The following is a 26,840-nucleotide window of genomic DNA, read 5'->3' as shown; positions in this document are numbered from 1 at the left end:
AGACTCTTCAAATCTCCAAGACTCTTGTGCCTCACTGTCTTCGGTTGTAAAACGGGGGTGATCCCATATTTCATTGATTCTTAGACTCCCATTTGGGGTAATATTTGTGATTTTAACATCTCAGGTCAAGAGTTGTCTTACATCACTGGCATTTCATAGTTTAATTGGCAACATTTTTCTCTTCTAGTGGTACATAAAATAACGGTGTGTTTTATAATCAGTGGAGTCTTGGCCTTGATGAAGTAAAGTAACATCCTCCATTCATGGTTATTTTGAGGACTGGAGTTAGTAATTGCCTAGCTCAATAAATGGTAACCTTGTCTTTATTTTCTTTTTCCCCACTGTTCTCTCTGCCTCCAACATTACTCCCTTAAATCCATCCTTTACACACCTCCCTAATGACATTAAAAATGTGTTTTGACTGTTTGCTTCCCTTGTCTGAATTATTCAGTGGCTCTATATCCTACACAGCAGTGATTCTTAAAGAAAAGGAGGACACGCCTCACTCCCCTGCTGTCCTCAGAGCCCGCATGAATGCTAAAATGCGTGATTGAGGAAGCGTGTCATACAAATGAATTCTCGAGAGTGTAGAAGGAGCTGGGGACCACTGCCAAATGGCTGGCGCCGAGGCCCCTTCATGTTGTTTACAAGGACCTCTGACATCTGTTCCACCCTGCGTTACTAGCCTCACCTCTTGCCATTTTCTGCCTTGAACTTTGTGCTGAAGCAATACTGAGCTATTTATTTATGGGGTATTATGGCTTCATCCGTTTTTGAGCCAGCATGTAAAGAGCCGGAGAGGGTGGAGCGGGGTCCATGGCCCTCTCACGACCAGTGCTGTAGAAGGGACGGGAACTTGCAGATGTACCTCATCTCCTTAGAAACAGGTTTGTGGATCCAAGCAGGGCATTGGGATTTTTTTTGTCTTGATGGTCAGATAAATCGTGCTTCCCTTATCTGACTGCCTGCCAATTGGTCAGATCAGGAAGAGTGATAGAATCCCAGGTAGAGGGCAGGGATTTTTTTCTTTGTTCCTTCAGCGGGCATAGGTAGGACCAGGTGATGGAAATGGTTCCAAGCACACTGCAGCTCAAAAAAACTAAGAAGGTTCTGACGGTTCCTTCTGCTCCACAGTAGACTGGGCGGCTTAGGAACAGCAGCGAGCTCTCTCCGCTTAGGTGAAGGGTCTGTTCTGTCTCAAGAGCTGAAGAATAAATTCTTGCATCAGGAAGGAGGTTGGACAAGGTGACTTTGAGTATAATTACTCCATTAACTAGTATTCATCAAGTGCTTACTTACATTTCAGGCACACAGTAGCCAGGTGCTTTAAATATAATGTCTCATTTCCTGCATTACCTTATTTTGTCCTTAGAATAGGCCTGTCAAGTGAGAACTCTAGTTCTCCCCATTTTGCAGATGAAAAAACTGAGTTTCGAGGTAGAAAAGCTCTGTTTCTCTAAGGTCACACGGTCCTAGTAAGCAGAGACAGAATTCGGACCCTGGATTTGCTGACTGCAGAGCACACACTCCTCCCACACTGCCCTCAGTGTCCTCTTCTGAGCTAGTGCCCTCAGTGTGGAAAGAGATGTATCTGGGTCATGTTTTGTTAGCAGATAACCAGTCAGAGAGAGGATAAAATTCAAGCGGACAAGGCCCGGACCGTTTTCTTTACCCAGTACCGTGCTTCGCATATGGGACCAGTATTGCAGAATACGGGAAATAGGCAGGAAATGAAGGAGAGTGAAACAGACGAGTAAGAAAAAGTCCTACTGGGACATCTTTTTAAAATCTATGTCACAGAGCACTCTGACTCATAATAGGAATTCTTTGGAAATTAAAAAAAGGGGAAGAAGGAATAACATGCAATGAGTCTGCTTTGCTGCAGAGTGTGAAACATGCAGCCAGCGTGCGCAGAATCCTTTTCTTCAAGAGCTGTCGGCAGGGCTCGGAGGGTAGTTCGTGAGTTGTTGGCTTTGTGCCACATTCCCTCTGCCCAGATGCCTTCTCCTCCGTTTACTCGTTCAAGACCCAACCTCCTCCAAACTGCCACAGCATTTTGTACTTGGGTCATAGTACTTTCACAGTCTTCCTTTAATCAATAGTTAATTTTGTACATGTTTTATCTTCCTTATTGGGTTCTAAGCCCTTTGAGGACAGGGTTCACATCTTATCTTCACTTCCTTCTTCCAGCTCTTACCATTCTGTGATGTTAAGCATATTTGAAAACAGATGTTGTCACAGGTCACATTCTTCTGGTGAAAATGAGTGACTGCCTTGAACCTAAAGCAGCATCTTGTATATAGTGGATACGGTGGGCTCACACACACATATTTAGCTTATATGGATTCAACTCTAACCATATGGAAAAAAGAGGATGAAAATTCTCTTTTATTTTTATTTTGTATTTTTGTTGTTATTTTTTTAAGAGAGAACAAATGGGGGAGAGGGTCAGAGGGAGAGAGAGACTCTTAAGCAGGCTCCGTGCTCAGCACAGAGCCCAATATGGGACTCGATCCCACAACCCTGGGATCGTGACCTGAGCCGAAATCAAGAGTCGGACGCTCACCTGACTGAGCCACCCAGGCGCCCCTGAAGATTCTACGTACAGAATGATTCCACCCACAATTCGACTCCATCTGTTTATGGCTGGCATGAGTGTGAGTTGGGAGACTTGAATCCGCTCTTTGCCTCTGTTCCTATGTACCTGTCATGTGCCTCTCACCATCTTATGGTGCTCGGAGTGATTTAATGCTTAAAGATACATTACAGAGTTTCCATCCGTGTGGTTCCTAAACAAGCCAGCCACTTCAGCTAGTGCTAACCGTGCTAACTGGTTTAAAAAAAAAAAAAAAAAGGCAGCAGCTCCATTGGCGGAGGAGGACTGTATAGGAACTTGGGGCTATGTATATTTCCTGTCTCTTCTGGTGACTTTAGAACTTAAACTTCTGTAAGATGAGATTCCACTAGATTCATTCATTTTTCATGGAAAGAATGTATGGTCATGTGAGTGTAAAAAAGAAAGAAAATCAAGGGCAGGGGATTGAGGTTTGTGGGGTTACATGACATGACATCTGGAGAAAATCGTGCAAATGTCCTGCCTCTGTCTGAAGTTTAAGGAAGGTCATAAAAGTAGTTCAGGAGACACTAATAGCAAGGAAAAGAGAAAAACAACTTTACAAAGCAGGTTGTTTCTTTGCCTGCTTTCTTTTTTTTTTATTTTTTTTATTTTTTATGTTTGTTTATTTTTGAGAGAGAGAGGCAGAGCAGGAACCAGAGAGGGGCAGAGAGAGAGAGAGGGAGACACGGAATCCTAAGTAGGCTCCAGGCTCTGAGCTGTCAGCACAGAGCCCAATTCGGGGTTTGAACTCACAAACAGAACTGTGAGATCGTGACTTGAGCAGAAGTCGGACACTCAACCAACTGAGCCACCCAGGTGCCTCTGCTTTCTTCTTTTCTTTGTTTTTTTAAGAGAGAGCGTGTGAGCGGGGGCGGGGGCAGAGGAAGAGAGAGAGAATCCTAAGCAGGTTCCCTGCTCAGTATGGAGCTTGACGTAGGGCTAGATCCCACAACTCTGGAGTCATGATCTGAGCCAAAATCAAGAGTTGGTCACTCAACTGACTGAGCCACCCACGTGTCCCCGCCTGCTTTCTTTTACTTTGGCAGAGCTGCTTGGGACCAGACAACCCTGTCCCCAAGGGCATCTCAGCGTCATAGTGCATTCAATATGGATGTTAACAAGCAGCACAGAAAAAGCTAAATTATGTTCACGATGTTCTGTTTTAGAAATCATAGAAATGAGTAGTACACACTTTTTCCTCTTCTTACCGTTCTGTAGCCAGTTTATTTTTAACCTCATACGGCATCAGCATTTTTGTAACGTAATATTCCTCTACATCATAATTTCTTTGGCAGTGCAAATACTTTGGAATAACCAAACAATCCTCATTCCTCCGTACTATCCCTTGTATGATGGCTGTCATTTATCTCACTTACACACGAGCACATACATACACACAAGCATACATCATGAACCACATGTTGCTTTTTTTTGTTTTTTGCCTTGCCCTTATCTTTTTATTCTAGCCAGATACATCAATCTACAAATTCCAAATTTGGAAGTTAGTTTTCTCATCCCTGGAAACAATATAAAACCTAGAGCTCCTAGTCTTGTGTTACTCATTCTGAGTCAGTTTTTCTGGGAAATCATCTGATCTGTTCAGTATCTCTTCACCATGTAAAATCAAGTTACATGTGTTTTCTTTTAATCGTTGAGTATATTTTCTCCATTTCTGTTTCTGGCATACCAGTTTATGCATGTGTTGTATTGCTCTCTTTTTATTTTTTTACTATTTTGATCCCCTGTCACACATTTCTCCCACCCCCTACTCCGTCATCCCCCCTCCCCCTGCCTCTGACAAACACTCTCTCTTCTATTTATGAGTTTGTTTGTTTATTTGGTGCTTTCATGTATAAGAGAGATCATATAGCACTTGTCTTTCTCTTTCTGACTTATTTCATTTAGTATAAGGCCCTCAGGATCCATCCATGTTTTTACAAATGCCAAGATTTCCTTCTGTGCTGTTGAGTAATATTCTACTATGTATCTATATTCCACATTTCTTTATCCATTCATACGTTGATCGACACATTGTTTCCATGTCTTGGCTATTGTAAATAATGCTGCAGTGAACAGAGAGTACGTATATCTTTTTGAGTTCATGTTTTCATTTTCTTCCAATAAATATCCAGAAGTGGAATTACTGGGTCGTAGTTTTGTTTTTAATTTTTTGAGGAACCTCCATACAGTTTTCCATAGTGGCTGCATTCCCATTTGCATTCCCACCAACAGGGCCCAAGGGTTCATTTCTGCCCACATCCTCATCAGCACTCGTTCGTTCTTGTCTTTTTGATTCTTGCCGTTCTGACAGGTGTGAGATGATATCCCATTGTGGTTTTGATTTGCAATTCCCTGAGCATCTTTTTGCGTGTGTGTTGGCCATTTGTATGTCTTTGGGAAAATGTCTATTCAGATCTAATGTACTTGTGAAGGTTTCCATTAAGATAGTTTAATGGTGATTTAATGTTTGACTGTTTCTTGCATTGTTTTGTCTCTCTCACCGGAAAGCCAGCTTCCCGATGGATCCAGGTATGCCCGGTACTCTGTGTGGTCCGTAGTATTCATTGCAGGTACACCTATACAGGTACTCACCTGACAGCTGTTGAGTCTGATTACCATGGGTTCGTTCGTAGGCAGGGAAGGTGAAAGGCAAACCACGGAGATGAGGACAGGCACTCCTGGCAGGTCTCAAAACACTGATAGAACATTGGACTTTGGAATGAAAGTAGGGATAAGGGAGAAGAAGGCGTATGTACCAGGTTTCTGGGAGGTGTTTTTATATGCTCTTCCCCTTCACGTTCCTTTCTAAAATTGGCCATGTGAGAACTAGAGACTGACTCTCGGCCAGGATGATCCTTTCCCCCTGTCAGTGCTGAGTCCACTTAGAATCTCCTTCCTTTGGCCTGTCAAGCGCCACTGCCCTCCAGCATGGGCGATGAGGGAACGCAGACCTCATCCTACCAAGAATTTCTTCCCTCCCTTCCCTCTGGAGGTCTTTCCTAGCAATTAAGGAAACCAGCCAAGCCAAGAAGAGGTTGAAAAAGTTATCAGCACTTAGCTTTTTTCTTTTTCCTTTCCTTTTCTTGTCTTTTTTTTTTTTAAAGTAATCTCTACACTCAATGTGGGGCTCAAACTCGCAACCCCGAGATCAAGAGCCACATGCTCTTTTGACTGAGCCAGCCAGGCACCCCGGCACTTAGCTTTCAATATAGTAAAGTGTGTATCTTATCAGTGATTCTTTCTTAAAACTTGAGTGTTGCAATATTGGTATCCTCCTGTACCAGTAGTACAAGCACCGTGACCGTGTTATTTTGTATTTAATTAGTGTTTTACTGTCTTCTGTGGTAACACTGTCGTTTTTAGAAAGATGAGAAAATACGGATAGGTAGTAGGGATGGATCCCTTGCCTTTTGTGATACAACACGCTTTTGTCGTCCAGTGCAAAAATCTGGGAGGGATTGATCTAGTCTAGAGGCTTCTATGGATGTGATCAGCTTGGAGTCTGGTGTACCTTCATGTGCCACTAGTGTCTCAGAAGATCTTTACCTACCGTCTGCCCGAGGAGTTCTGCTAGATAGGTTCCTGCCATCCCAAGATGGAACTGAATTTTACTAAAGAGGCAGTATTGGGGTACCTGGGTCGCTCAGTCTGTTGAGTGTCCAACTCTCGGTTTTGGCTCAGGTCATGATCTCGCGGTTCATGGATTCGAGCCCTGAGTCGGGCTCGGTGCTGATGGTGCCACAGAACCTGCTTGGGATTCTCTCTCTCCCTCTTTCTCTGCCCTCTCCCGCTTGCGCTGGCTCTCTTTGTGTCTCTTGAAATAGATAAATAAACTTAAAAAAAAAAAAGAAGAGTAGTATATTAAAAAAAAAGAAGAAGCAGTATTATTCATGGTAGATACAGATGCAAGGGTGCTCAGTGGTACCACATTCTAGGTACCATTATGGATTTTTTTTTAAGATTTTTTTTTAACGTTTATTTATTTTTGAGAGAGACAGAGAGCGTGAGTGGGGGAGGGGCAGAGAGAGGGAGACACAGATTCCAAAGCAGGCTCCAGGCTCTGAGCTGTCAGCACAGAGCCTGATGCGGGGCTCGAACCTACGAGCCATGAGATCATGACCTGAGCTGAAGTCGGACGCTTAACTGACTGAGCCACCCAGGCAGCCCGGTAGCATTATGGATTAAAGTCAGCTTTAGCTGTGGGCTGCTAGCATGAGAACCTTACTTATTGTATCTATGGAAAAATAATCGTAAGTTTCATACTTAAATTTATGGAATACGGCCAGTTTAAGGTCTAGCGACTGTGTGTTTTTACTAGAGGAAAAAGTAATGTCTTGTTTGTTATCTTCAGGCTCCAGATCAGTTTGGTTTTAGCGATAGTCTCCGTTGACCTGGGCTTGGATTCAGAACTTTGTCAACCTCAGTGAGAAACATAACCAAGACTAGTACTCTTGAAGATCCTGGAATCCTCTGTCCTTGGATAGGGTTGTCGAAACCGATTTGCCTCCCTCCCCAGCAATTCCAGAGCTGTGTCCTAAGGAGCATCTCTGTCCTTGAAGTGACACTTTTACGTTCCCTCTTCGACTCCCGATCCTGACACGAAACTAGCAAGTTTATTGTAACCCACCCTTATCCGTAGAGGTTAACTCTGTGTCCTGGGCGTAGCACTAGTTTCTCGGTGCCAGGATGGGAAGCCAGACCTGTGTGTGTGTCCTCGGGATCAGAGCTTTTGAACTAGACGAGCTGCTCTCATCCATTCAGCTGGCCTTAGGAAGGTTGAGCTGTTACCAAGCACCGTGCTTGGCACTGGAGACCCAGAGGTGAGTGTGACATAGATCTGTCCTCAAGGAAAATCACGGTCGGACAAGTAAAACATATGACAGCACACCACATGAAGGACCTCAGGAGAAGTGCCTGCAGGCCGCAGTACTCTGTCTCAGAAGAGGGGGATTGTCTTAGCTTTTCTTGAGCTTACTTGCCCTTGGCTGTGGGTATTCACCTCCAATTCTGGAAGAATGTCTCTGATTTTTACAGAACTTAACAGGATCAGCGTAAAGAATGGTAGAAGGTAATCAGGGTTAGGATTAGATCTCAGCAGCATCGGTGGCGGTGCAAGCCCTTGTTCCAGTTTGAGAAAGGCTTTCTTTTCCTTCAGGGAATCCCAGCAGGTTCGACAGTCATTAAACTCTCCTCTGATGCCTCCCGGTGTCATTTTCCCCTTTCTGTGCATCTTCACAGTGGAACTGCTGGCCAGGCCTTTGTTGGCCCAGAACCTCTGACTCCGGCTCTTCAGAACAGGAGAGTCACGCTTTCTAGGAGTCCCCAGGCTTTACCTAAGCACTGTTGAGTCCTCAGCATGCACCAGATTTGTTCTTCCTGTTTCATCTATTAAACTGGGTCGCGGAAAAGCTTCCGGGGGAGCCTTACGAGCCGCAAACTTGTAGGTCCCCATCCTGATCAGGACACTCATTACTTTTTATTTATTTTATTTTATTTTATTACTTTATTTATGGGAGGACGCAAGTGGGGGAGGGGTAGAGAGAGGGGGACAGAGGATCCGAAGCAGGCTCTGCACTGACAGGCTGACAACAACAAGCCCAATGTGGCACTCGAACTCATGGCCTGAGCCGAAGTTGGACACTCAAGTGGACTGAGCCACCCAGGCGCCCCAACATACTCATTATTACCTCTAGGGAGTGAGATGGGGATGAGATGGGGAAGGTCTCAGTTAACTTATATTGATAGAAAAGAACAGTTAGGCCCAGTTACATGCCCAGAGGATCCAGTTATAGAAGCAGGTATCTTCAGGGGAGGGGGGACAATGTGCCAGCTTCCTAGAAGAGAAAAATGAAAGGAAGACAGCTGCCCAGATGTGTCGGGAGCATAGTATGGAAGCTTGATAGCAGGTTAGATTGCCTTCAGAGGAACAGACGTTATTCTGGTGTTTACCGTTTATTCTTGAACAACACAGGGTTGGGGGCACTGACCCCCAGCGTCAGAGTCCACATACAACTTTTGATTCCCCCCAGTAACTTAACTACTAATAGCCTTCTGTTGACAGAAGCCTTACCAGTAACATAAACAGCTGATTAAAGCATATTTTGTATGTTATGTGTATTCTATACTGTATTATTCAAATAAAACAAGCCACAGGAGAGAAAGTGCTCTTAAAATCATAAGGGAAGGGGCATCTGGGTAGCTCACTCGGTTGAGCATCTGAACAGCCCGCTTCAGATCCTCTGTCCCCCTCTCTCTCTGCCCCTTCCCTGCTCACTCACACATATGCTGTCTCTCAAAAATAGATAAACTTTTTTTTTTTTTAATTTTTTTTTCAACGTTTTTTATTTATTTTTTTTGGGACAGAGAGAGACAGAGCATGAACGGGGGAGGGGCAGAGAGAGAGGGAGACACAGAATCGGAAACAGGCTCCAGGCTCCGAGCCATCAGCCCAGAGCCTGACGCGGGGCTCGAACTCACGGACCGCGAGATCGTGACCTGGCTGAAGTCGGACGCTTAACCGACTGCGCCACCCAGGCGCCCCTAAACATTTTTAAAACTAAAAATAATTCAAAAAATCATAAGGAAGAGAAAATACATTTGTAGTGCTGGACTGTATTTATCAAAAAAAATCTGTATATAAGTGGACCCACGTAGCTCAAACCCGTGGTGTTGAAGGGTCAACTGTATTTTATTTTTTGATTGTTTTGAGGGATTTTAAGAGAAAATTTTAAATAAGACAAATATAAACACCAACCTTTGGCTCACTAAAGTGTGGCCATAAGTTTATGTCTCTTTGATCTTGTAATATATGTTTCTACCCAGCATTTTACCTGTTAAGATTTCAGATTCGTCACCCAAAGTATTTTCTCTGTTGCCTCCCCGTTACATCAAGTTGACCTATTGGTTTATTGGGGTTATCTTAATCTTTATGGTCAGATGAAACTCTTCCTTGATGTGATTATTCTTAGATCAGCTTACCGTTGGATTTGCCGAGAACTAAGAAGTCAGTAGTGTTTTTGTTTCGATTCTCTTACTGGTCCTTCTGAATGAGTCTTGCTATTGTCGTCGTTTTAGATGGTTGCCGAAATAGAAAGCTATGAATTATCAAGGAATTATAATTATATCAAGTATGTAATTACTTGATAATTCATGTTTGTTCAGTGCACATGATGTTAGGCTGGGTTAGGACTCTTGAGGACCTTTACTTCTTTGCTTTCTTCTGTTGTGGTTCTTACCGCCCCTATGTGACTTCGATTTCAGACTTCCTTTCCCCCCCACCTCCACTTTGTTGGTTTGGTACTTTTAACTCACAGTGTTCTCTGAGGACCTCACCTCCACTTCTGCTGGCATCCTTGAGGTCAGTCCATCAGTTAACTCTTGTCATTTAATTCTTTGTGATCTGACTGTATGTAGTTTTTTTAGGTACATGAGTTTGGTATTGATTCTTCTTCCTTTTTTTGTTCAAGTATAATTAACAATACGGCGTTATATTAGTTCCAGTTGTACAATATATTGATTCAGCGATTGTGTACATTTCTTAGTGCTCACCACGATAAGTGTACTCTTGGTCCCCTTTATCTCTTCCACCCCTCCCGCTACCAGCCTCCCCTCTGGCAACCACCAGTTTATTCCCTGTTTTTAAGAGTCTGGTTTTTTGTCTGTCTCTTTTTTCCCTTGTTCGCTTGTTTTGTTTCTTAAATTGCACATATGATTGAAATCACATGGTTTTTCTCTTTCTCTGACTTACTTCACTTGGCATTATACCCTCCGGGCCCATCCATGTTGTTGCAATGGCAGGCGCTCATTCATTTTTATTGCTGAGTCATACTTCTTGGTGTGTGTAGTATTGACTCCTGGCTGCGTTCTCTATACACCCGGGCTTAGCAACCTCAAACTTTCTCACATCCCCTGTGTTTCCTCTGGCAGAAACGTTACTCGTCTTTCATGGCGCACTTCACGTTCAGTGCAAGGGATCTTCATGGACTTGTCAGATGAACGAGGGCAGCTGGCAGGCTGACCCTTCGTTGCTCACTCTCTGCTCATCTACAGCACATGAGTCACTGTGCTGACCAAAGGTCAGCTGTGATATTTTTAGACCTGTTGATGCCAGTCAAACTGATATTGTAATTATATAACTGAATCATATACAGATAAACCGTAATGAGAAAAGAGAATTGTTCTCTGAAAACCAAGGTGAATGCTTTGGAAAGGTAAGTTACTTCAAAAAGGAAATGAAGTTGAATCAGGTTTGGGCAAAGATAAATATAGAAGGTAGAGATGGAGGCTCCGAAAAATCTAGAAGCAATCTGTACTTACTGTTTCACAGGAGTCTGAGTTCTCCCTGTACTTCAGAGAAACTGGAAATTGTAGGTGATGCATTATGGGTGAATTTTATGCAAGAAGAGTGGCACAGAACTCTGGTCAGCAGCAAAGATCTTACTGGCCCCAAATCATTAGTTTGGTGGCTCTCAAAGTATTGTTTATAGCAAGTGACTCTGGGCTTGGATACGGCAGGGGTTGGGGGGGATCACAATAAAAGTCATAATAACTAGATCTTCATTACATGAGTTGTTGGTTTTCAAGGATACCCATTGACTCTCAGTTATTGAGAGTGAGGAAGTCAGGGTTCTTGTACCTCCTTCCTTCCCCCAACTTTGTCTTCCTGACTTTCTGCTGGCTGTAACTTTCCTTCATTGTCAGGCACATAGCATTGGCCTCTGTTGTCGCTCTAATCCCACTTTAACCTCAGTCCTCCCTGTAAGCGGACTCGGTGCTCAACGCCAGTCTCTCTGCCATCACCCCTTGGCTGGCAGTTTCTCAAGACAGACTCATAGGAACAGGGTTTTTCCTATTCTGTTACTCTTGACTGGTATAAATTCTTGGATTACACTTTCTCTCTTTGGGAATTTTGTAGGTATTACATCTTTTTCTGCTAGCGTTGGATTTTACTGTGGAAATTTTCAAGATTTTGCCCCTCTCTTAAATAATTTGATCTTTTTGCCTCGTTGCAAAAATCTGGAAATGTTACCCTCAGGGTCTGTCTTGGCGTTGACCGTAGTGGGTCAGTTTTCCCCAGGATACAGTGTGGCCTTGCAGTATGTGGACCCTCTTTCGTTTCAGAAACCTCTTGAATCATACTTTCACATAATCTTTATGAACACCTCTTTTCCTATGTGTTTGCTCCGCGTCCTGGTTTCCCTTGATGCATCCGCTGCGTGTCCTTTGCTGGCTTCTCTAACTCTCCTTTTTCTCTATTCCTTTTAACTCCTTTTCTGTTTCATTGTACCTGCTTTTTTCCATCTCCCTCCTTTCTGTTCCTTACCATGCTTTCGGCAGTGTCTCTTCTCCCTTTGCTTCTTTCCAGCTTTACCTTCATATCCGTACTGTTTCCTTCCACTTCTCCCCCAGCGGTGCCCGTGAGGTCTTCTCTTGTTGCCGCCTCCCCACCCCTCCCACAAGTGCCTGCTCTTCTGCCCTGAGCTCTTGCTTCACTGTTTGCTTTTTTTCAGTTTGGCAAAAAGATTTTACTGTCATTCGTTTCCTCCGTGGCGGCGGTTTCCCAGTGCACAGTCCTAGTCTGCTTTTTGGTTTTCCCGTTTCTTTCCAAATTTTGTTCTTGTTGTATCTTTGTATACATCCGGTGTAGATTTCATTCTTACAAGTCCTCTTCGAGCAGGTGAGTTTCTCAGGGACTAGCTATTTGCAGGATGCTTGTTTAGAGAAGGTCCCAAGTCTGAATTCCAGGCTGACTGCAGTCATTCTCCTGATCTAGGGTTTGGGGTGAGTTCATTTACCCTGTATCTCCGTCCAGCCAGTAGAGCGAGGCTTCTGCAGACTTTTCCACGATGCGGACGCCACCATGAAGCTGAACTTGTGAGGGGAATACGGCTCGTTTGTGGTGGTTTCTCCTCTGCTTCCCGCTCCAGGTCCACAGCTGCCTCCCCAGCAAGGAATCTGTTTGGTCCCAGAGCGAGTGTCCTTTACCCACAGGCAGTATATTTTGGCAGATCTTTCTCTCCAGCTCCCATGTTCCCTCTCTGTAGTATCCTTTCTTTTCTTTCTCTAAGGAAAGGAGCCTTGCTCGAACTCCTTGCTTTTGACAGCTTTTCTAGCTGTTTTAGGGTCTGGGATTTGGGTTGTCTTCCAGTTTTGTTAAAAATGGAGTTTGCGTTTTTATTTATTTCTCCTTTTTTGCACTTGGAACACATCTTGAATAGCATCTTAGAATTATGACTTCATGATACCATATTCGCATCAGAAGTCTTAACATATGCTATCCAGCTGCTAGTGGCCTTTTACTACCTTCTCCATCAGGCCTCCATCACCACACTGCCATCCATCTTCTAAGCACCTAAAGCCCCAGGAATATGCTGCTCAGGCTTAGGAAAAGCCTTTTCATTCAGTCAGCATGCCTGCGGCTCACTAGGCCTTGAGGACGAAGCACAGAAGAATTCATGCAAGATCTTTGACGCACCAAAGGCAAGTCTGAAAATGATTCCATATGGACCAGGAGTGAGGGATGAGCAGGTAGAAGACATAGCTTGGGACTCAGAGGAACCGTGGCGGAAAGGGTGCCGAACATGAACTCTGGAGTCAGACGGGCCCGGACTCGGTGCTCTGCTCTGCTACTCAGACATGTGACATTGGAATAGTTCATTGCCTTTTCCATGTGTCAGTTCCCTCATATATAAAATGAAGATTATATTACCTACCTCAGATGGAGATTAAAATGAAGATTATATTACCTACCTCAGATGGATATTACTACATTTTTTTTTTAACGTTTGTTCATTTTAGAGAGAGAAAGAGACAGAGTGCGAGCAGGGGAGGGGCAGAGAGAGAGACACACACACAGAATCGGAAGCAGGCCCCAGGCTCTGACCTGTCAGCACAGAGCCCAACATGGGGCTCAAACTCACGAACCATGAGATCATGACTGAGCCACCCAGGCGCCCCAGATATTACGATGTTACACACCGATACATAAACTTAAAGTAAGAACCATGTAAAGTGCTTATCATAGTGGAGACGCTCAACAAATACTACTTCCTGCCATGAAGGAGCTCATTAAACAACAGAATAAAACACTAGGAGTCCTGGTGTGGACACTTGTATTTTGTTTTTTCAGTTGTGAATTTTACGTAACGTAAAGCTTTCATCTTCATCTCTAAGTGTACGCTTGAGTCGTGCTGAGTGCATCCACACGATCGTGCAGCCCTTCTCGGGAACTCTCTTCATCTCGCAAAACTGAAACTGGTTTCGCATTAAACAACAGGCGTCCCGTCCTCCCTCAACCCCAGCCACCAGCTTTCCACTTCTACCTCTGATTTTGGCCACGGGTACTTCACAGAAAGAAATCGTACCGTATTCGTCCTTTTGTTTCTGGCTCATTTCACTTAGCGTAATGGCTTCGAGGTTTATCCGTGTCGCAGCATGTGTCTGAGTGTCCTGCCTTTTTAAGGCTGAATAATATTCCTTTGTATGTCTGTATCACATTTATCCATCCATCCATCGATGGGCACGTGGGCTGCTTCTACCTTTTGGTTATTCTGTGAATAATGCTGCTATGAAGATAGGTATAGAAATGTCTTTTTGAATCCTTGGTTTATATCTCTTAAGTATAAACGCAGGTGCGGAATTGTTTGATTATATGGTTATTCTGTTGCTTAAAATATTTTGAGGAGCCATGAGAATGTTTTCAGAGGTTGATTTCTTCTTCTTTTTTTTTTCCTTTTGAGAGGGAGCGCTCGAGTGCAAGCTGGGAAGCTGGGGAGGGACAGGGGCGGGGGGGGGGGGGGAGAGAGAGAGAGAGAGAGAGAGAGAGAGAGAGAGAGAGAGAAAGAGAATCCCAAGCTCCATGCTCAGCACAGAGTCCAATGTGGGGCTCAGTCTCACAACTGTGAATACATGACCTGAGCCAAAATCAGGACTCAGATGCTTAACTGCCTGAGCCACCCAGGAGCCCCCAGAAGCTAATTTCTTGATGGGGAAGTATAACAATGAATAATTTTAAGACCAGTAGCATTTAACATTTTGTAAATTATCTAAATATGAGAATTTTACCATTAAATCCCCATTTGCATTTAAATAATGAAATGATTCCTCTGGTATAAAATTTAAGAATGCCACATGAGTGTGTATGTATAGACAGGAAAGTGGTTAATAAAACTCAGTGTAAGTGAATATACTTTATTTGTACGTAAAACACACGTTCTTATGCTCTCTCCCTCCATGGGCAAAATATGAAGAACTAATATGCCCGAGAACTTCACGCGTCCAACATGCATGTGCACAAGCACACAGACACACACGTCTTTTATCTTGACTCTTCATTGCCCACAGAGTAAATTGGCCTCACCTCCTCCATGCTCCAGTCTAGACGCTAGACCAGTGGGTCTCAACTGGGGGCGGTTTCACCAGGAGACATTTTTGGTGGTCACAGCTGGTGGGGTGCTCCTGGGATCGAATGAGCACAGCCCAGGGGTACTGTTAAACAGGCTCCCGTGCACAGGACACCCCCCCACACACACACACACACACACAGAAAATTATCCGGCCCCAAGTGGCAATAGTGCTCAAACTTTAGACCCAGACGACCTCGTCACTAGGTTCAGTGTGAATACTCCTCTGGGCACCAGGCTCACGTGTGCGCTCGGGTTCCATCCAGCCAGCCCTCCTCAGCAAAACTGAATCTCCGTGTACTTGACCGTTGCGCTGACTGAGCCTCTGTGCTGACTCAAACACTGCACCCCACGGTAGCGAGCGAGCTGCCATAGAAACCCCCAGAGGGTCGGTCAGAGGTGTCTGCTGGGGTGTGTAAGGGGTGGCACTTCTTTCAAATCAGATCCTGTCAACATGGCCTTCGAGGTGCCACCTTCTATTGTTAATTAGGCACCAGATCAACAGCCCGGGAAGGAAGAGGGCAGCTAGAGAGACCAGAGAGATTCACTGAGACGGTGGGAGGACCGAGCTGGTCTCTGACATCAGAGAAGTGGGAAGAAGGACTTCGGGTGAAAGGCACCGGAGGAAGCAATTCTGCCGGTGGTGGGTCTGCAGAGCCCCTGGATCTGCCTGGAAAGGCAGATTTATGCGAGAGGCCGGAGCCAAAATGCCGACAAGGTGGTCAGGGCCTAAAGAACCCAGTTTCTCATCCCAGCTGTAAGAAAGGGATAAGGACAGGTATGAAGGCGCGGGCCTGTTTTGCCACCAGCGTAACACGGGCTGGAGGGCCTATCTTAGGAAGCCCGGGAGACGTCGCATTTCACGTGGGATGTGCTTGGGCAGGGATTGTCCCTCTGCCCCTGCAGTGACCGAGTGTGCGTTCGTCAGCGGTGCTGCTGCCGAGAGCAGCAATGAGCGCCATCCTGATTCATTTAGAACCCGGTGTGGGGCAGGCTGGGTGTTTGGTAGAGGTTATCTCAGTCCTCACCAGAGTTCTGGAAGGAGGCTGGGGAACAGAAAGGATAGTTCGCCCAAAGTCACCCAGCTTAACCTGTGTGACTTCAGAGCCTGTGCTCTCAGCTACCACCTTCCCGCCCAGAGTGTGGCCAGCAGGTAGGAAAGAGCTACGGAATGAGCTGCTCACAGAAGAGGTTCGCGTGACGGTGTGCCGAGACGCGGGGGCCACCCCTGTGGTCTCACGTGAGGGGTGGAGGACTCGGGCTTAGGTGTCTTGGGAATCAGGAGCTGGTGTCGGGTCCAGCCGCTCTGCTGGTGCAGGAGAGCCCGCGGGGTTTCTGTTTGGGCCACACCCCGACTACCGCAGGGTGCTCCAACCCTTCTCGTTCCCGCTTCCCCTTCAGGTGCACTACATCCTTCAGGAGGTGGTGATGGGTGGGATGGTGTTGGAAACCAACATGAATGAAATCGTGGCTCAGATCGAAGCTCAAAACAGGCTGGAGAAATCCGAGGTGAGTACACCGCTGTACTTCTGCCCCAGCCAGTTCGGCTCGAGAAGACCCGGTTCGAGAAGACCGGGGCAGAAGGAGAAAGGGATGCATGTGTTGGTTTGTGTTGCTGGGGAACTTTAGGAATGTGTATACGTCTCTTCTTTCTTCCTTGAGTCCATCGAAACTGATTGGAAGGCCCGCTGATTGGAAGGCCAGCCCTGAAAATTAAAACGTGTAAGAATAGGCTAAAAGTGTGAACGGAAAAGCCAGATGGCCCACAAAGACAGACACCTCCTGGCTTGGGGGGACTCTGGCCGGTGCTTGTAGTTTGTAATTCCTCCTTTCAAAGCTACACATTCCTTGGAGGGACCCAGAATCCCTGTCTCTGGTCCCATTGTGGTTTTCCAGTGCTCCAGGAGTCTGCTCTCCCAGCGGCCATTTCTCGTGGTGTCTTTCAGACCTCCGACTTGCCAGTTCCCTTATTTCCAGTTAGCCCTGTACTCAGCTTGAACAGAATTTGGGCTGGGTTTACAAACAACATACCCCAGCCCACCCCCACACAGTGCTGGGCTTGATACAAACGCTCCCACTAGGGGCACCTGGCTGGCTCAGTTGGAGCATGCGACTCTCGGCCTCAGGGTCGTGAGTTTGAGCCCCACGCTGGGGGTAGAGATTACTTAAAACTTAAACAAAAACCGCTCACGGTAGATTCTGTCCTACCCCCCTGAGGTTTCTCTATCACCTCCGTCAGCCTAGCCGGAGAGCAGCGTAGAGGCTACAGGCCTACACCTTCATACGCGGCAGGAAGAGAATTTTAATTATCTGAGCGTCTTCGAGAGCTTCATTCCTTCTTGTGATGGAACTTGACCTTGCAAAGAGCCAAGAATTCCTGTATGTGAGGACTGGTGGCCCTGCTGACGAAGCTCCGCCAGACTACCACTGGAGCGGCACCACGGTCCTTTAGTGACACAGGCCAGGGAGCTTCCAGGAATAGTGAGTGAGTCACAGGCAAGGGGTTTGGAAACAGGAAGAATGGAGACGTGCTGGGCGAGAGCGGGACTGGAGTCGGTGTCCCGACAGTCAGTAAAGAGGACGGGGTTCTGGGAGTCTCGTCGGCTTCTCCCCTTCTCTGCCCACTGGGGGCGAGCCAGCAGGGAGCGCCCCTCATCTCTGTGTTTGTCACAGTCCTTCCGTGGCTGCGGGTGTGTCACACCTTCCACGGGTCCTTCCGCCCATCTTGCTGCCACATGACATTTCCAAAGCCAGCTCTTTCCCGTCTCACGTTGATAGTTGGCAGGCAGCTGCCCTAAACGGACTTTCCTTTTTCTCGTACGCGTTTCCCTGTGACTGCACCCGCTTCTAAGAGTGTTCAGGCTCTTCGGGGAAGGGCTTTGTTTTGTAGTCTGAAAAGTGCCCCTGACACAGAGTATGACGTGGTCAAACCGTCTCCGGTTATTCCGGCAAGCGTAGACTGAGCGCCTGCTGCGTGCCAGGCACTGTTAGGTGCGGGGGCTAGCACCCCGCATGAGCCACCACCCCTTCGGGAGCGCACGCTGTGGAGCCCCTGCCCCAGAGCCCCTGTCCCACCTCAGGATTGCTGCGTTGGCTATACCTTTGAGGAATAAGGAGGAAAAATCAAAACGTGTGTTGTGTGTGCTCGGTGTGGACACTTTCCGGTCTCCGTCACTTGTGTTTTTAAGCGTTAAGCAGATGACACCGAGCGTTTGTCTCATGCCCCCTCTCGTGTCTCCTCAGGGTGGCCTGTCAGCAGCCCCTGCCCGGGCCGTGTCCGCTGTGAAAAACATCAATCTGCCGGAGATTCCTCGGAACATCAACATTGGTGATCTCAACATCAAAGTCCCCAACCTGTCCCAGTTTGTCTGAGGGTCCACGACTACCGAACTGGAGCCCTTGAAACCAGCCAAGCCAGTCCTGCCACAGAACGCACTCTGAGCCTTAGAAGGGTCGAGCCCCTTCTAAGGGTCAGGTCGGCCCTGACCCTGGCTGCCGTGGAGTCGGGGGTGGGGGGAGCCCTGGGTTCACCGCTAAGCATGTGCTCGGTTCTCACCTGTGCCGACTTGCTGGCCTCTGATACGTGTAGCCACCGCAGACGTGAGGGGGGCCCCTGGCCTCCGTGGGGTCAGCGTGCCCCAGCCACTCGTACCTTTACCTCCTGCATGTAGCCGCTTCCAGGGACTGGGCGCTGTACTGGGGCCCTCCTGCTTCCTAGAACCCGCCACCAGGATATTGTCTGACGAGAGTCTTTCTCCTTAGTACCACGAGGCTTCCGCGGTCCTATAGCGTTCACTTTTGCTGGTGAGATGCCATAGGTAGTGAAGGGCCGACCCTTAGGGGATGCGGTGAGTGGCAGAGAAGGGCAGAGTTTTATGAGAACCCAGAGTTGCCTTCTGGCTGTACTGTGTAGGCAAGCTTGCTGGTTACCCCGCCCCCAGAACACGTCCCCCACCGCCACAGTCCTTGCACAGGGCGCCATCCAAACCACGAACCTGGTGCATGCTGATAGGGAGAACGCCCCCTTCCCCACGGCCATGTCTCCGGCACAGCCCGAGGGTCCCTCAGCAAAGGGGAGAGGCCCGTGTCTGTGGAAGGTAAAGCTGACAACATGTGAAACGTCTCAGAATTATGACTCTTTCCAGGTTTAAAATACATTCTTCTGATGAGCAGACGGTCAGTTGCTGTGTTAGAAGTGACGGGTTTTCTCCATACGGGAGAGCCACTGCTGCCTGCACCAGCCTGTGGAGCACGAGAGCTGGGATCACTGGTTCTAGAACGGGCACTGGGAAGACTGGGGACACGGGAAGTGTGCTGACTGAGACCCGTGGCTCTGCGGTGTCTTGTCCCCACTGTGGGAGGAGCCCCTCCCTGTTCCCCCCAGGTGACATCCTCCCACGGTTGGCTTCGGAAACTTGTAAATGTTTACGTGTGATGAGTGTCTTTCTGTGGTTAACGTGGAGCTAAAACTGCTCCTCCGAGTAGTGCCTCTTGCCGCGCTGCCCCGGGTTTAGGGAGCTCGCTGCGTCACCACGGCGACGTCTCCCAGCCAGGGGGCTTCCCGTGCCTGCCGGCGGGGGGGCCCCCCGGACCGCTCCAATGTCCTGCTGCCGCTGCAGAGCCCGTCTGAGATGGTGCCCCCCCCCCCCCCCCCCCCCCCCCCCCGGCGGCCCCGCGGGGGGGGCCCCCCCCCCCCCCCCGCCCCCAGGACCGCGGTGCTCCCGTGCTTGGTGCCCTCTGCTCCCCACAGCCTCCTGTGCTCACTCGGGCAGACCCTCCCCGGTAGCCTCCGGGACGGGCGGGCGATCAGAAGGAGGCCCTCTGTCCAAAGAGGGAGAGGAAGGTCTGATAGCATTCTTTTGAAGGGTTTGGGATTTCTGTAACAGTCGCTTCAGCACGTCCGTGTCCCTCTCTCACGTTTGCTAAGTGTGGAATAAGAAAGGAGGAGCACGGATGTGAGGCGGTGTGAGCAGGACCTTCCCACAGGCCTTACAGCCTTACAGCGGGCATCATCGTCCCCATTCCGCAGGGACAGTAAGAGACAGGTCGAGTAACCTGCTTTGCGTCGCACGGGGCTGAGAATTGAGACTGACCTGCCTAAGTCCAAAGTCCGTTTTCTTTCACTGCTCAAGACGGCTTCTTCCAATTTTATCCTCTTTGTTCTAGATAAGGAAACTGAGTCCCAGAGAGATTAGTAGCCTCTCACAAACCCTGATGAAACCAAACCTGGTTTGCTAAGGGGGCCAGTGACGACGTCCTCAGAGGGCGAAAGCTGGAGGCTTTCGGAGAGCTGATGAGCAGCCCAGAGTATTAAGTGTTGTGCTGAGGGTCATGAAGCTAGAACCTGGTCATTTCTCTGGAGTTTACGTATTTGTGTTGTGGTTTAATGCATCAGTGCAGGGCACCTGTCTGGCCCGGATTTCCCAGGACAGCCTTCGAATGTCTACCTGTCAGAAACCGATGTTTTCTGGTTTCAGCTCTCTTCCCACAGACCACTGACTGGTCCCGGAGACTCCAACCAGTGAGCATCCCATCCTTACCCCTGAAGCTGCCTCTAAAAAAATGGCCTGAAACTTCAGCCTGGTTTTTTATTTGCAAAAGTCCATCCCTTGGACAAGCCACGGTAATCGTTCGTTAGCCACTCGAGGTTGTCTGCAAATCCAGCTAGCTCTCTTACGTGCTTCGAGCAAAGCCATAAACTTTTTTTGTTGTTGTTTTAATAAGAGGAAATCGTATGCTGTTTTTGAAGAAAGATACAGATACTGCAGCTGAGAGATTCAGTTAGGAAAATAGGGACTGGGCCTAAATTTGAGAGTCCTTGGTCCTGGATGATTGATGCTGAGGGTTTCCTGAAGTGGAACAGAATACTGGGTTTCCAGGGCTCACGGCCCGTAATTAAAACCAAAAATTCTGTTGCGCAGTTTGTAAGCGCCTGGTGCGTGCCAGGCTCAGTCCTAGGCACCGAAGACGGAGAGATCTGAGGCTCAGCTCCCGCCGTTGTCTCCGCCGAGGACCCCGGAGTGCCCAGATTGAGCGACTGGAAGCCTGAATCTGTAGTGACCGGAGTTGGTGGCTGTTCTGTGGAATAGTTAAAGGACAAGAACCCATTTGCCACCCCCGGCAGCCTCCGTCGTGCCCCGCTGGGCCATGCTCCAAACAGCCCTTGTGCAAGCTGCTGTAACAAAAAGACTGGCTGGTGGCTTAACATTTCTCACAGTTCTGCAGTCTGATCAAGATCGAGGTGCCAGCAGATTTGATGTCTCTGAGAACCTGCTTCCTGTTTCACAGGCTGCCATCTTCTTGCTCTGTCCTCACATGGCGGAGAGAGAAGGCTCTTTGCTCTTCTTCCCCTTATAAGGGTGCCAGTCCCATCATGGGGGCTCCACCCCACGACCCCATCCAAATCTAATCACGTCCCAAAGGCCCCCCCCCCCCCCCCCCCCCCCCCCCCGCCCCAGATACCATCCCACTGGGGATTAGATTTCAACGTAGGAATCTGAAGGACGCAGACATTCATCCACAGGTCACCTTATTATCTGTCCTCTTGGCCTACACGGCCGTGTGCTTGTCACATGAGGATTAATTCGGGATCTCTTGAGGCTTCTCAAGCCCCTGTTATTCAGGCCTCTGCCCCTTACAAAGCCGGCCCTTCCTCGCCGCCACCTCCACGGAGCCACACTAGCGAAGCGCTCTCTGGCCCCAGCTCCACCCAAGACCACGGAGCGCGCCGGCTAAATCCTGTCTGGTGGACCGGTCTTTAGTAGGGCATTTCCTTCGTGTAGCCGTCCGTCCGTGGCTTTCCAAATAGGATGCATCAGTGGCGCCTGATGATAAAAATCGGGGTGAACGTGACAGCCAAGATGGAGAGCCACTTACGAATGAGAGACCGGGGCGTTGTCGGCTCCCAGCGAGGACCCTGCTCTTCAGCCTTCCCTGTCCTCTACCTGGTCTCCTAGGGGCACCTGTCTCGCTGCGCTGAGGACCCTGCTCACGTCGCTTTGCCCTCTCGGGAGTGCAGCAGGGCTCCCGTCTGCTCTGACCTGGCAGTGGCTGCCAGAGATGCAGACAGGCCCTCTCTAGGGAAATAGTTCCACGAGAATAATTAATCTTTTCCAAAAGACTGGGTACGTTCTTTCCTATTCAATGAGTTAATGTTTTAAAAAGGAAGTACATTCATGTAGTTCAAAATTTAAGATAACAGAAGCCTGTTCAGCCAGATTCCCACCGTGTTCCCACAGACCACCAAGTTACCCCCCGACCCCGTGGCAACAAGTGTTTCCAGTTGAAAGGATTAAGAAATAAAGTCCCTGGGTTTTTATTACCAAACTGACGGTGTGCTCTTCCTCAGAGAGTTACGTTCCTTTTGACCTCGGTGACTGGCCTCGGCCCTCTGCAGCCATGCCACCCTCTGGACGGAGGAGGGCCTCCCAGACCACCCCGCATCAAGGAGCCCCCCTGCTTGGGCATACCTATCCCAGCTCTGCTTTTACTGTTTTCAGGGCACTCCGACCTGATGTACGTTTGGATCGAAGTTACTATCTGTCCCCGCTAGGATGAGTGTCCCCACGGGCGGGCGTTGTCTCGCTCCACGCGGTGGGGACAACGCCTGGTGCGTGCTCTCAATAAAGAAGTGTTGAATGAGCGGCCGGTGGAGGCTTTCCTGGGCCCCGCGCTCTGCCCTCTGGGAAGGAGAACCAGGGCAATGGTATTGGGAGCAGCAGGAGGGGAGCGACCCGGTGATGGCCTGTGGAGGCCGAGGGAGAGGAGAGAGGCGAAGCTGATGACCGTGGAACCCAAGTGACTGCAGGACCAGTGAGGGGGTTCCTCAAGAGGAGGAAGTGGTTTGGGAGGAAGAGGGGCCCAGAGTGTGGATGAGACGGGTCAGATGGGGAGAGTCGGAGGGGAGCGGGGGCGGGGGGCTGAGGTCCGCCAGCCAGCTGGGAGCCTGGGCGTGGGCAGGAGAGGAGACGGCTCGAAGCTGTGGGGTGAGCCCCGGAGCCCAGAAGTGGCAGGAGGGGTGAGGATACAGCCTGCGGGCGAGGGAAGGGAGGGGAGACGGCAGGGCAACCTCAGGTCAGGGAGAGGCCTGCGGTGGGAGAGGCCAAGGGGCTGGGAACTGAAGACGTGGCCTCTGAGCTCACAGTTGTCCTCCAGTGAGGCAGCACCACCAGAGAACTCGGCGGTTCTAGCCAAGTGGAGCTTTTGAACTGCAAGGTGGTCACGTGAGACTGTGAGACGTGCAGAGCCCTCGGAAGGTCCCTGTCCTCTGCCATCGAAAGAGGGACCAGGAACTCCTTCCTGCCTTGGGGACTTGTGAGGTTTAACGAGAGGACTGGTGTAGACCGCAGAGGCTCCCTGAACCTGGCCACTGTCGTCGTGCGGCTTTTTACAGAGGGAGTAGGGTAGATCCAGGAAGCTGGGAGGGGAGCCCAGGTGGGCCTCGCAGGGCCCTGGCTGCTGGCCTGGCCCCACCAGCGAGCCCCAGGCCCACATCCCGAGGCCGCCAAAACTGGATAAAGCGGGGGAAGTGGCAGAGTGTCTGGAAAGTGAAGATCCTGGAACCTGAAGGGTGGGAGGTGCGGCCAGAACTCCCTTCCCCGTCAGCAGGGAATTAAAGACACGCAGGGGGCTCAGTGGAGGGAGTCCGTGTAGGGGTGAGGCAGGCCTGCCTGAGAGTCAGGGTCCTGGAGCACTTCCCTGAGAAAGGGGATCGTTGGGCCTTCTCAAGGGCAAATCTCCCATTGTTCTTCAACTCTGCCATCAGCGGGCCTCCTGAGAACACTCGGGAACAGGGGTGCCCTCCCCTGCCTCCTGGGAGTGGGTGTGGCTTCAGGAGGGCAGCTTGAGGGTCGTCTTCCGGATTGCTGAGAATGAATGCCCTGTGCGAACTCAGGACCTAAAGGCACAGCTGAAACGGGAAGGAAGGAAGGTAGATTCTCAGGGATAGGGGAAGACCAGGCCCATTTCTCATTGTTCCCCCAGATTGAGGTGGTTCTCAAAATCTTGACCAACTGGCATGGTTCAGGCATTGGCCAGAGTGAAGGTACCAGACTGGGAGTGAGGGTGTTACCGGTGGTGTCCGTGTTGGTTCTGCCCCCAGGAAGGACCCGGCCACTCCGGAGGCGACAGAGGCGAGAACCCGGGAGGCAGCCACTCCTTCGCCTGCCTCCTCCAGCAGGGGCAGTGCGGTGGGAGGGGGCCTTCCCACGCCCCGTCTCTGGACCCTCCCCAGCTGGCAGCAAAGCCGGAGGCTGACGGGCAGCCACGAACCCAGGGCACTTCCCATGGCCGGAGACCGCTCCTGCTACCCTGGGCAGCGTGGGTGGGGAGCTTTCCTCCAGCCCCTTGGTCCTGAGTGATTGGCACCCAGCGCCCTTTTGACTCCTCCCCGAGCCTCCGGGTGGCTCCCCAGCTGGCCGCGGGCCGAGGGGATCTCACCCTGGCTGCCCGGCCCGAGGAAGCTGTGGGCCAAAGATGTCGACACGCACAGGCTGGGAAGTCATTGCTCCTTGCTGGGGAGTGCTTGGCAAACAGGCAGGCTAGGATTTGTGCTGCCAGCTGCTAAGCCAGCTTTCTTGGAACTTTCTTTGTGTGGCCGGGAGGTGTGCGGAGACCTGCCCCCCCCCCCCCCCCGCCGGGACCCTGAGGAAGGTGCTCCCGCTCAGATGCCGGGCTGGGCACCTCGGGGCGTTCTCTGCTGAAATCCCTCTTCCCAACTTTCCAGCCTCTACCTGCCTCTTTTCCGGCAGCCAGGCCCTCCTGGGCCCTCAGAAATGTCAACCAACCCGTCAGCTGCTTAAAGGGCAAGGTGACGTGACAGGATTGGAAGGAAACCCTTGGGTTCAAACTGTCTGTGCCAAACGGGCAAACGCCACAGCGATGCTACCTGGCGTGGAGCCATACCTGGCACAGGTTGACAGCCCGGGGCGGGCATTCCCCATCAGGCCCTTCAGGCTCCCCATCAGCCCAGCCCTGCTCAGCTCCGGGTGCTGGTGTCCCCAGAAAGGCCACGGGTCCAAGGCCAGGCCAGGCTCTCCTGGCCTCTCTGTGACCTCAGAGGTGGCCCCTTTGTTCTGGACCTGCAGTCCCCACCCACGTCCCTGGTTGGAGCCTCGGGTGGTGCAGCCCCAATGTTCCCACCCCGTCGGAGCCCCCAGGTTAAGCCCTCTCCCTGGGACCCCAGTGCCCACCGGTCTCAGATCCTGTCTGACAATCAACCAACTGTCCAGTAACTCACATCTCCACCCAACGTCCCTCATCCCCTGCCTGGATGCCACCACAGCCCCTAAACTGTCGCCCCCCCCCCCCCCCCCCCGCCTCCTCATGGCCCTGTTTTATCACCCAGCAGGCAGACTGAACCTTCCGAAGTATTAATCAGACCATGACACCGGCCTGCAGGCCTTAAACCCTCCCAAAGGCTTCCCACTAGTCTCGGAACAAAACTCGGGGCCCTGCTTAGCTGGCTGCTATCCATCTTTTGTCCTCGGTTCCTGCTGCCCCGCCCAGCTCCCTGCTTCCCCCTTTCCAACCACACGGGCCTTGGTGGGTCCCTGAACACGGGGGGCCTTTGCCCCCACCTCCCCGCTGCCTGTCTTCCACCCTTCGTCACTCCAGGGGGGGTCCTCTGTTCAAATGCCTTCAGAGGACCTCCCTGTCCCGCCTGCCTTCCCGATCACTCCCTGTCCCCATCTCTCGCCCGGCTTTATCCTCCATGGGCTTGTCCCCTGACACGACAGCGTAATGTCTCCTCTGCTGTCTTCATTACTTCTTGGTGCTGTTGTGCTGGTACCTAGCACAGTGCCTGATCCCTGTGAGCCGTCAGGAATTAAATGATCGTCGGATGCATGAAGGCACGTTCCCGTCGCCCTCCCTGTGTGCTGACGCTCCACACTCGCTCAAGCTTTAGGGCAGGAAGCTCTGTGGGTGGGAGTCATGCGGCCTGACTTCTTGACTCTGTGTGACCTTGAGTGAGTCATTTAGCCGCCTACTCCAAGTTGTAGGCATAGTGTACGAGAGAGTACCCATCAGCTTAGACAGAAAGCCCTAAATGGGGTATAAACTTGGTGTGAGTCCCGGCTCCACCAGGTCAGCTGTGTGACCTTGGGCAACACCCGTGACCTCCCTGTGATTGTTTCCTCATCTGTGAAATGGGAATAAAATAGCTCCCTTGAATCGCCCGGGGTTCTCGGTTGCAAACAATAGAAACAACCCAGCACGGGGAAGTTCTGGCAGGCCCCAAACCAAGCTGGCCGGGACACAGGGAGAAACAAATCCTCTGGAACGTGTCACCTCCAGCGTCAACACTGGACCCCGAGGCCACAGACCCTGCCGGCCTTCCTTGAAGACACAGAGTCCTAGGCAGGTACCTCTGATTGGTGACGCCCAGGCCCAGGGCCCGGACAGACGCGGAGGGGACTGGTCCCAGAGACAGTTGTCCACCACACTGCGTGCAGAGGGCAGTCGTGCGGATGCAGAATTCGTGCAGAACTCTCCTCTGCAGCCGGTGGGAAACCGTCTGTGGAACCCGCGGGAGTGAACGCACGCTCCTCCTTTGACTCGGCGGTGCCAAATGAGTGCACCTGTCCAAGCCGAAGACACGGACAGGAATGTTGGCGGCCTGGCGCGTCATGGCCAAGAAGCAGGAACAACCAAATGCCCATCTGAATGGAAGGCAGGAGTGAATAAGTAGCCTGGAACGCCACATGGCCCGAGAGCGAGCCAACTCCTCCTACGCGTGACGTCGTGCATAAACCCAAGCAACAGAACGCCCGGCCGTGAGAAGCCAGGAGAACAACGTAGGTTGTGTGGTTTCATGTGTTTGC

The 26,840-nt window shown here is 50.1% G+C and overlaps 1 protein-coding gene and 1 long non-coding RNA gene across 4 annotated transcripts in view; one reads left to right on the top strand and one right to left on the bottom strand.

Annotated features, from left to right (window-relative positions):
* Positions 1–22,344, top strand: part of AP3S2 (adaptor related protein complex 3 subunit sigma 2) — a 57,966-nt gene extending 35,622 nt beyond the window's left edge. For 2 of the 3 annotated variants that reach the window (XM_049614286.1, XM_049614285.1), the window contains 2 exons: positions 16,420–16,527; positions 18,262–22,344. In XM_049614286.1, the coding sequence (XP_049470243.1) occupies positions 16,420–16,527; positions 18,262–18,390 (237 nt within the window). In that variant the 3' untranslated portion in view covers positions 18,391–22,344. The remainder of the gene's footprint in view (positions 1–16,419; positions 16,528–18,261) is intronic. The other variant, XR_007454170.1, reaches the window with a different exon arrangement.
* Positions 22,318–25,015, bottom strand: LOC125910788 (uncharacterized). The gene is made up of 2 exons (XR_007454171.1): positions 24,905–25,015; positions 22,318–23,926 (listed from the first exon to the last, which is right to left on the bottom strand). It is a non-coding gene; the product is annotated as an uncharacterized LOC125910788 (long non-coding RNA).
* Positions 25,016–26,840: the final 1,825 nt, after the last annotated feature.

The sequence above is a fragment of the Panthera uncia genome, assembly GCF_023721935.1.
Source record: "Panthera uncia isolate 11264 chromosome B3 unlocalized genomic scaffold, Puncia_PCG_1.0 HiC_scaffold_2, whole genome shotgun sequence".
NCBI classification, from domain to species: Eukaryota; Metazoa; Chordata; class Mammalia; order Carnivora; family Felidae; genus Panthera; species Panthera uncia.
This window is presented reverse-complemented; position numbering and strand designations above follow the sequence as displayed.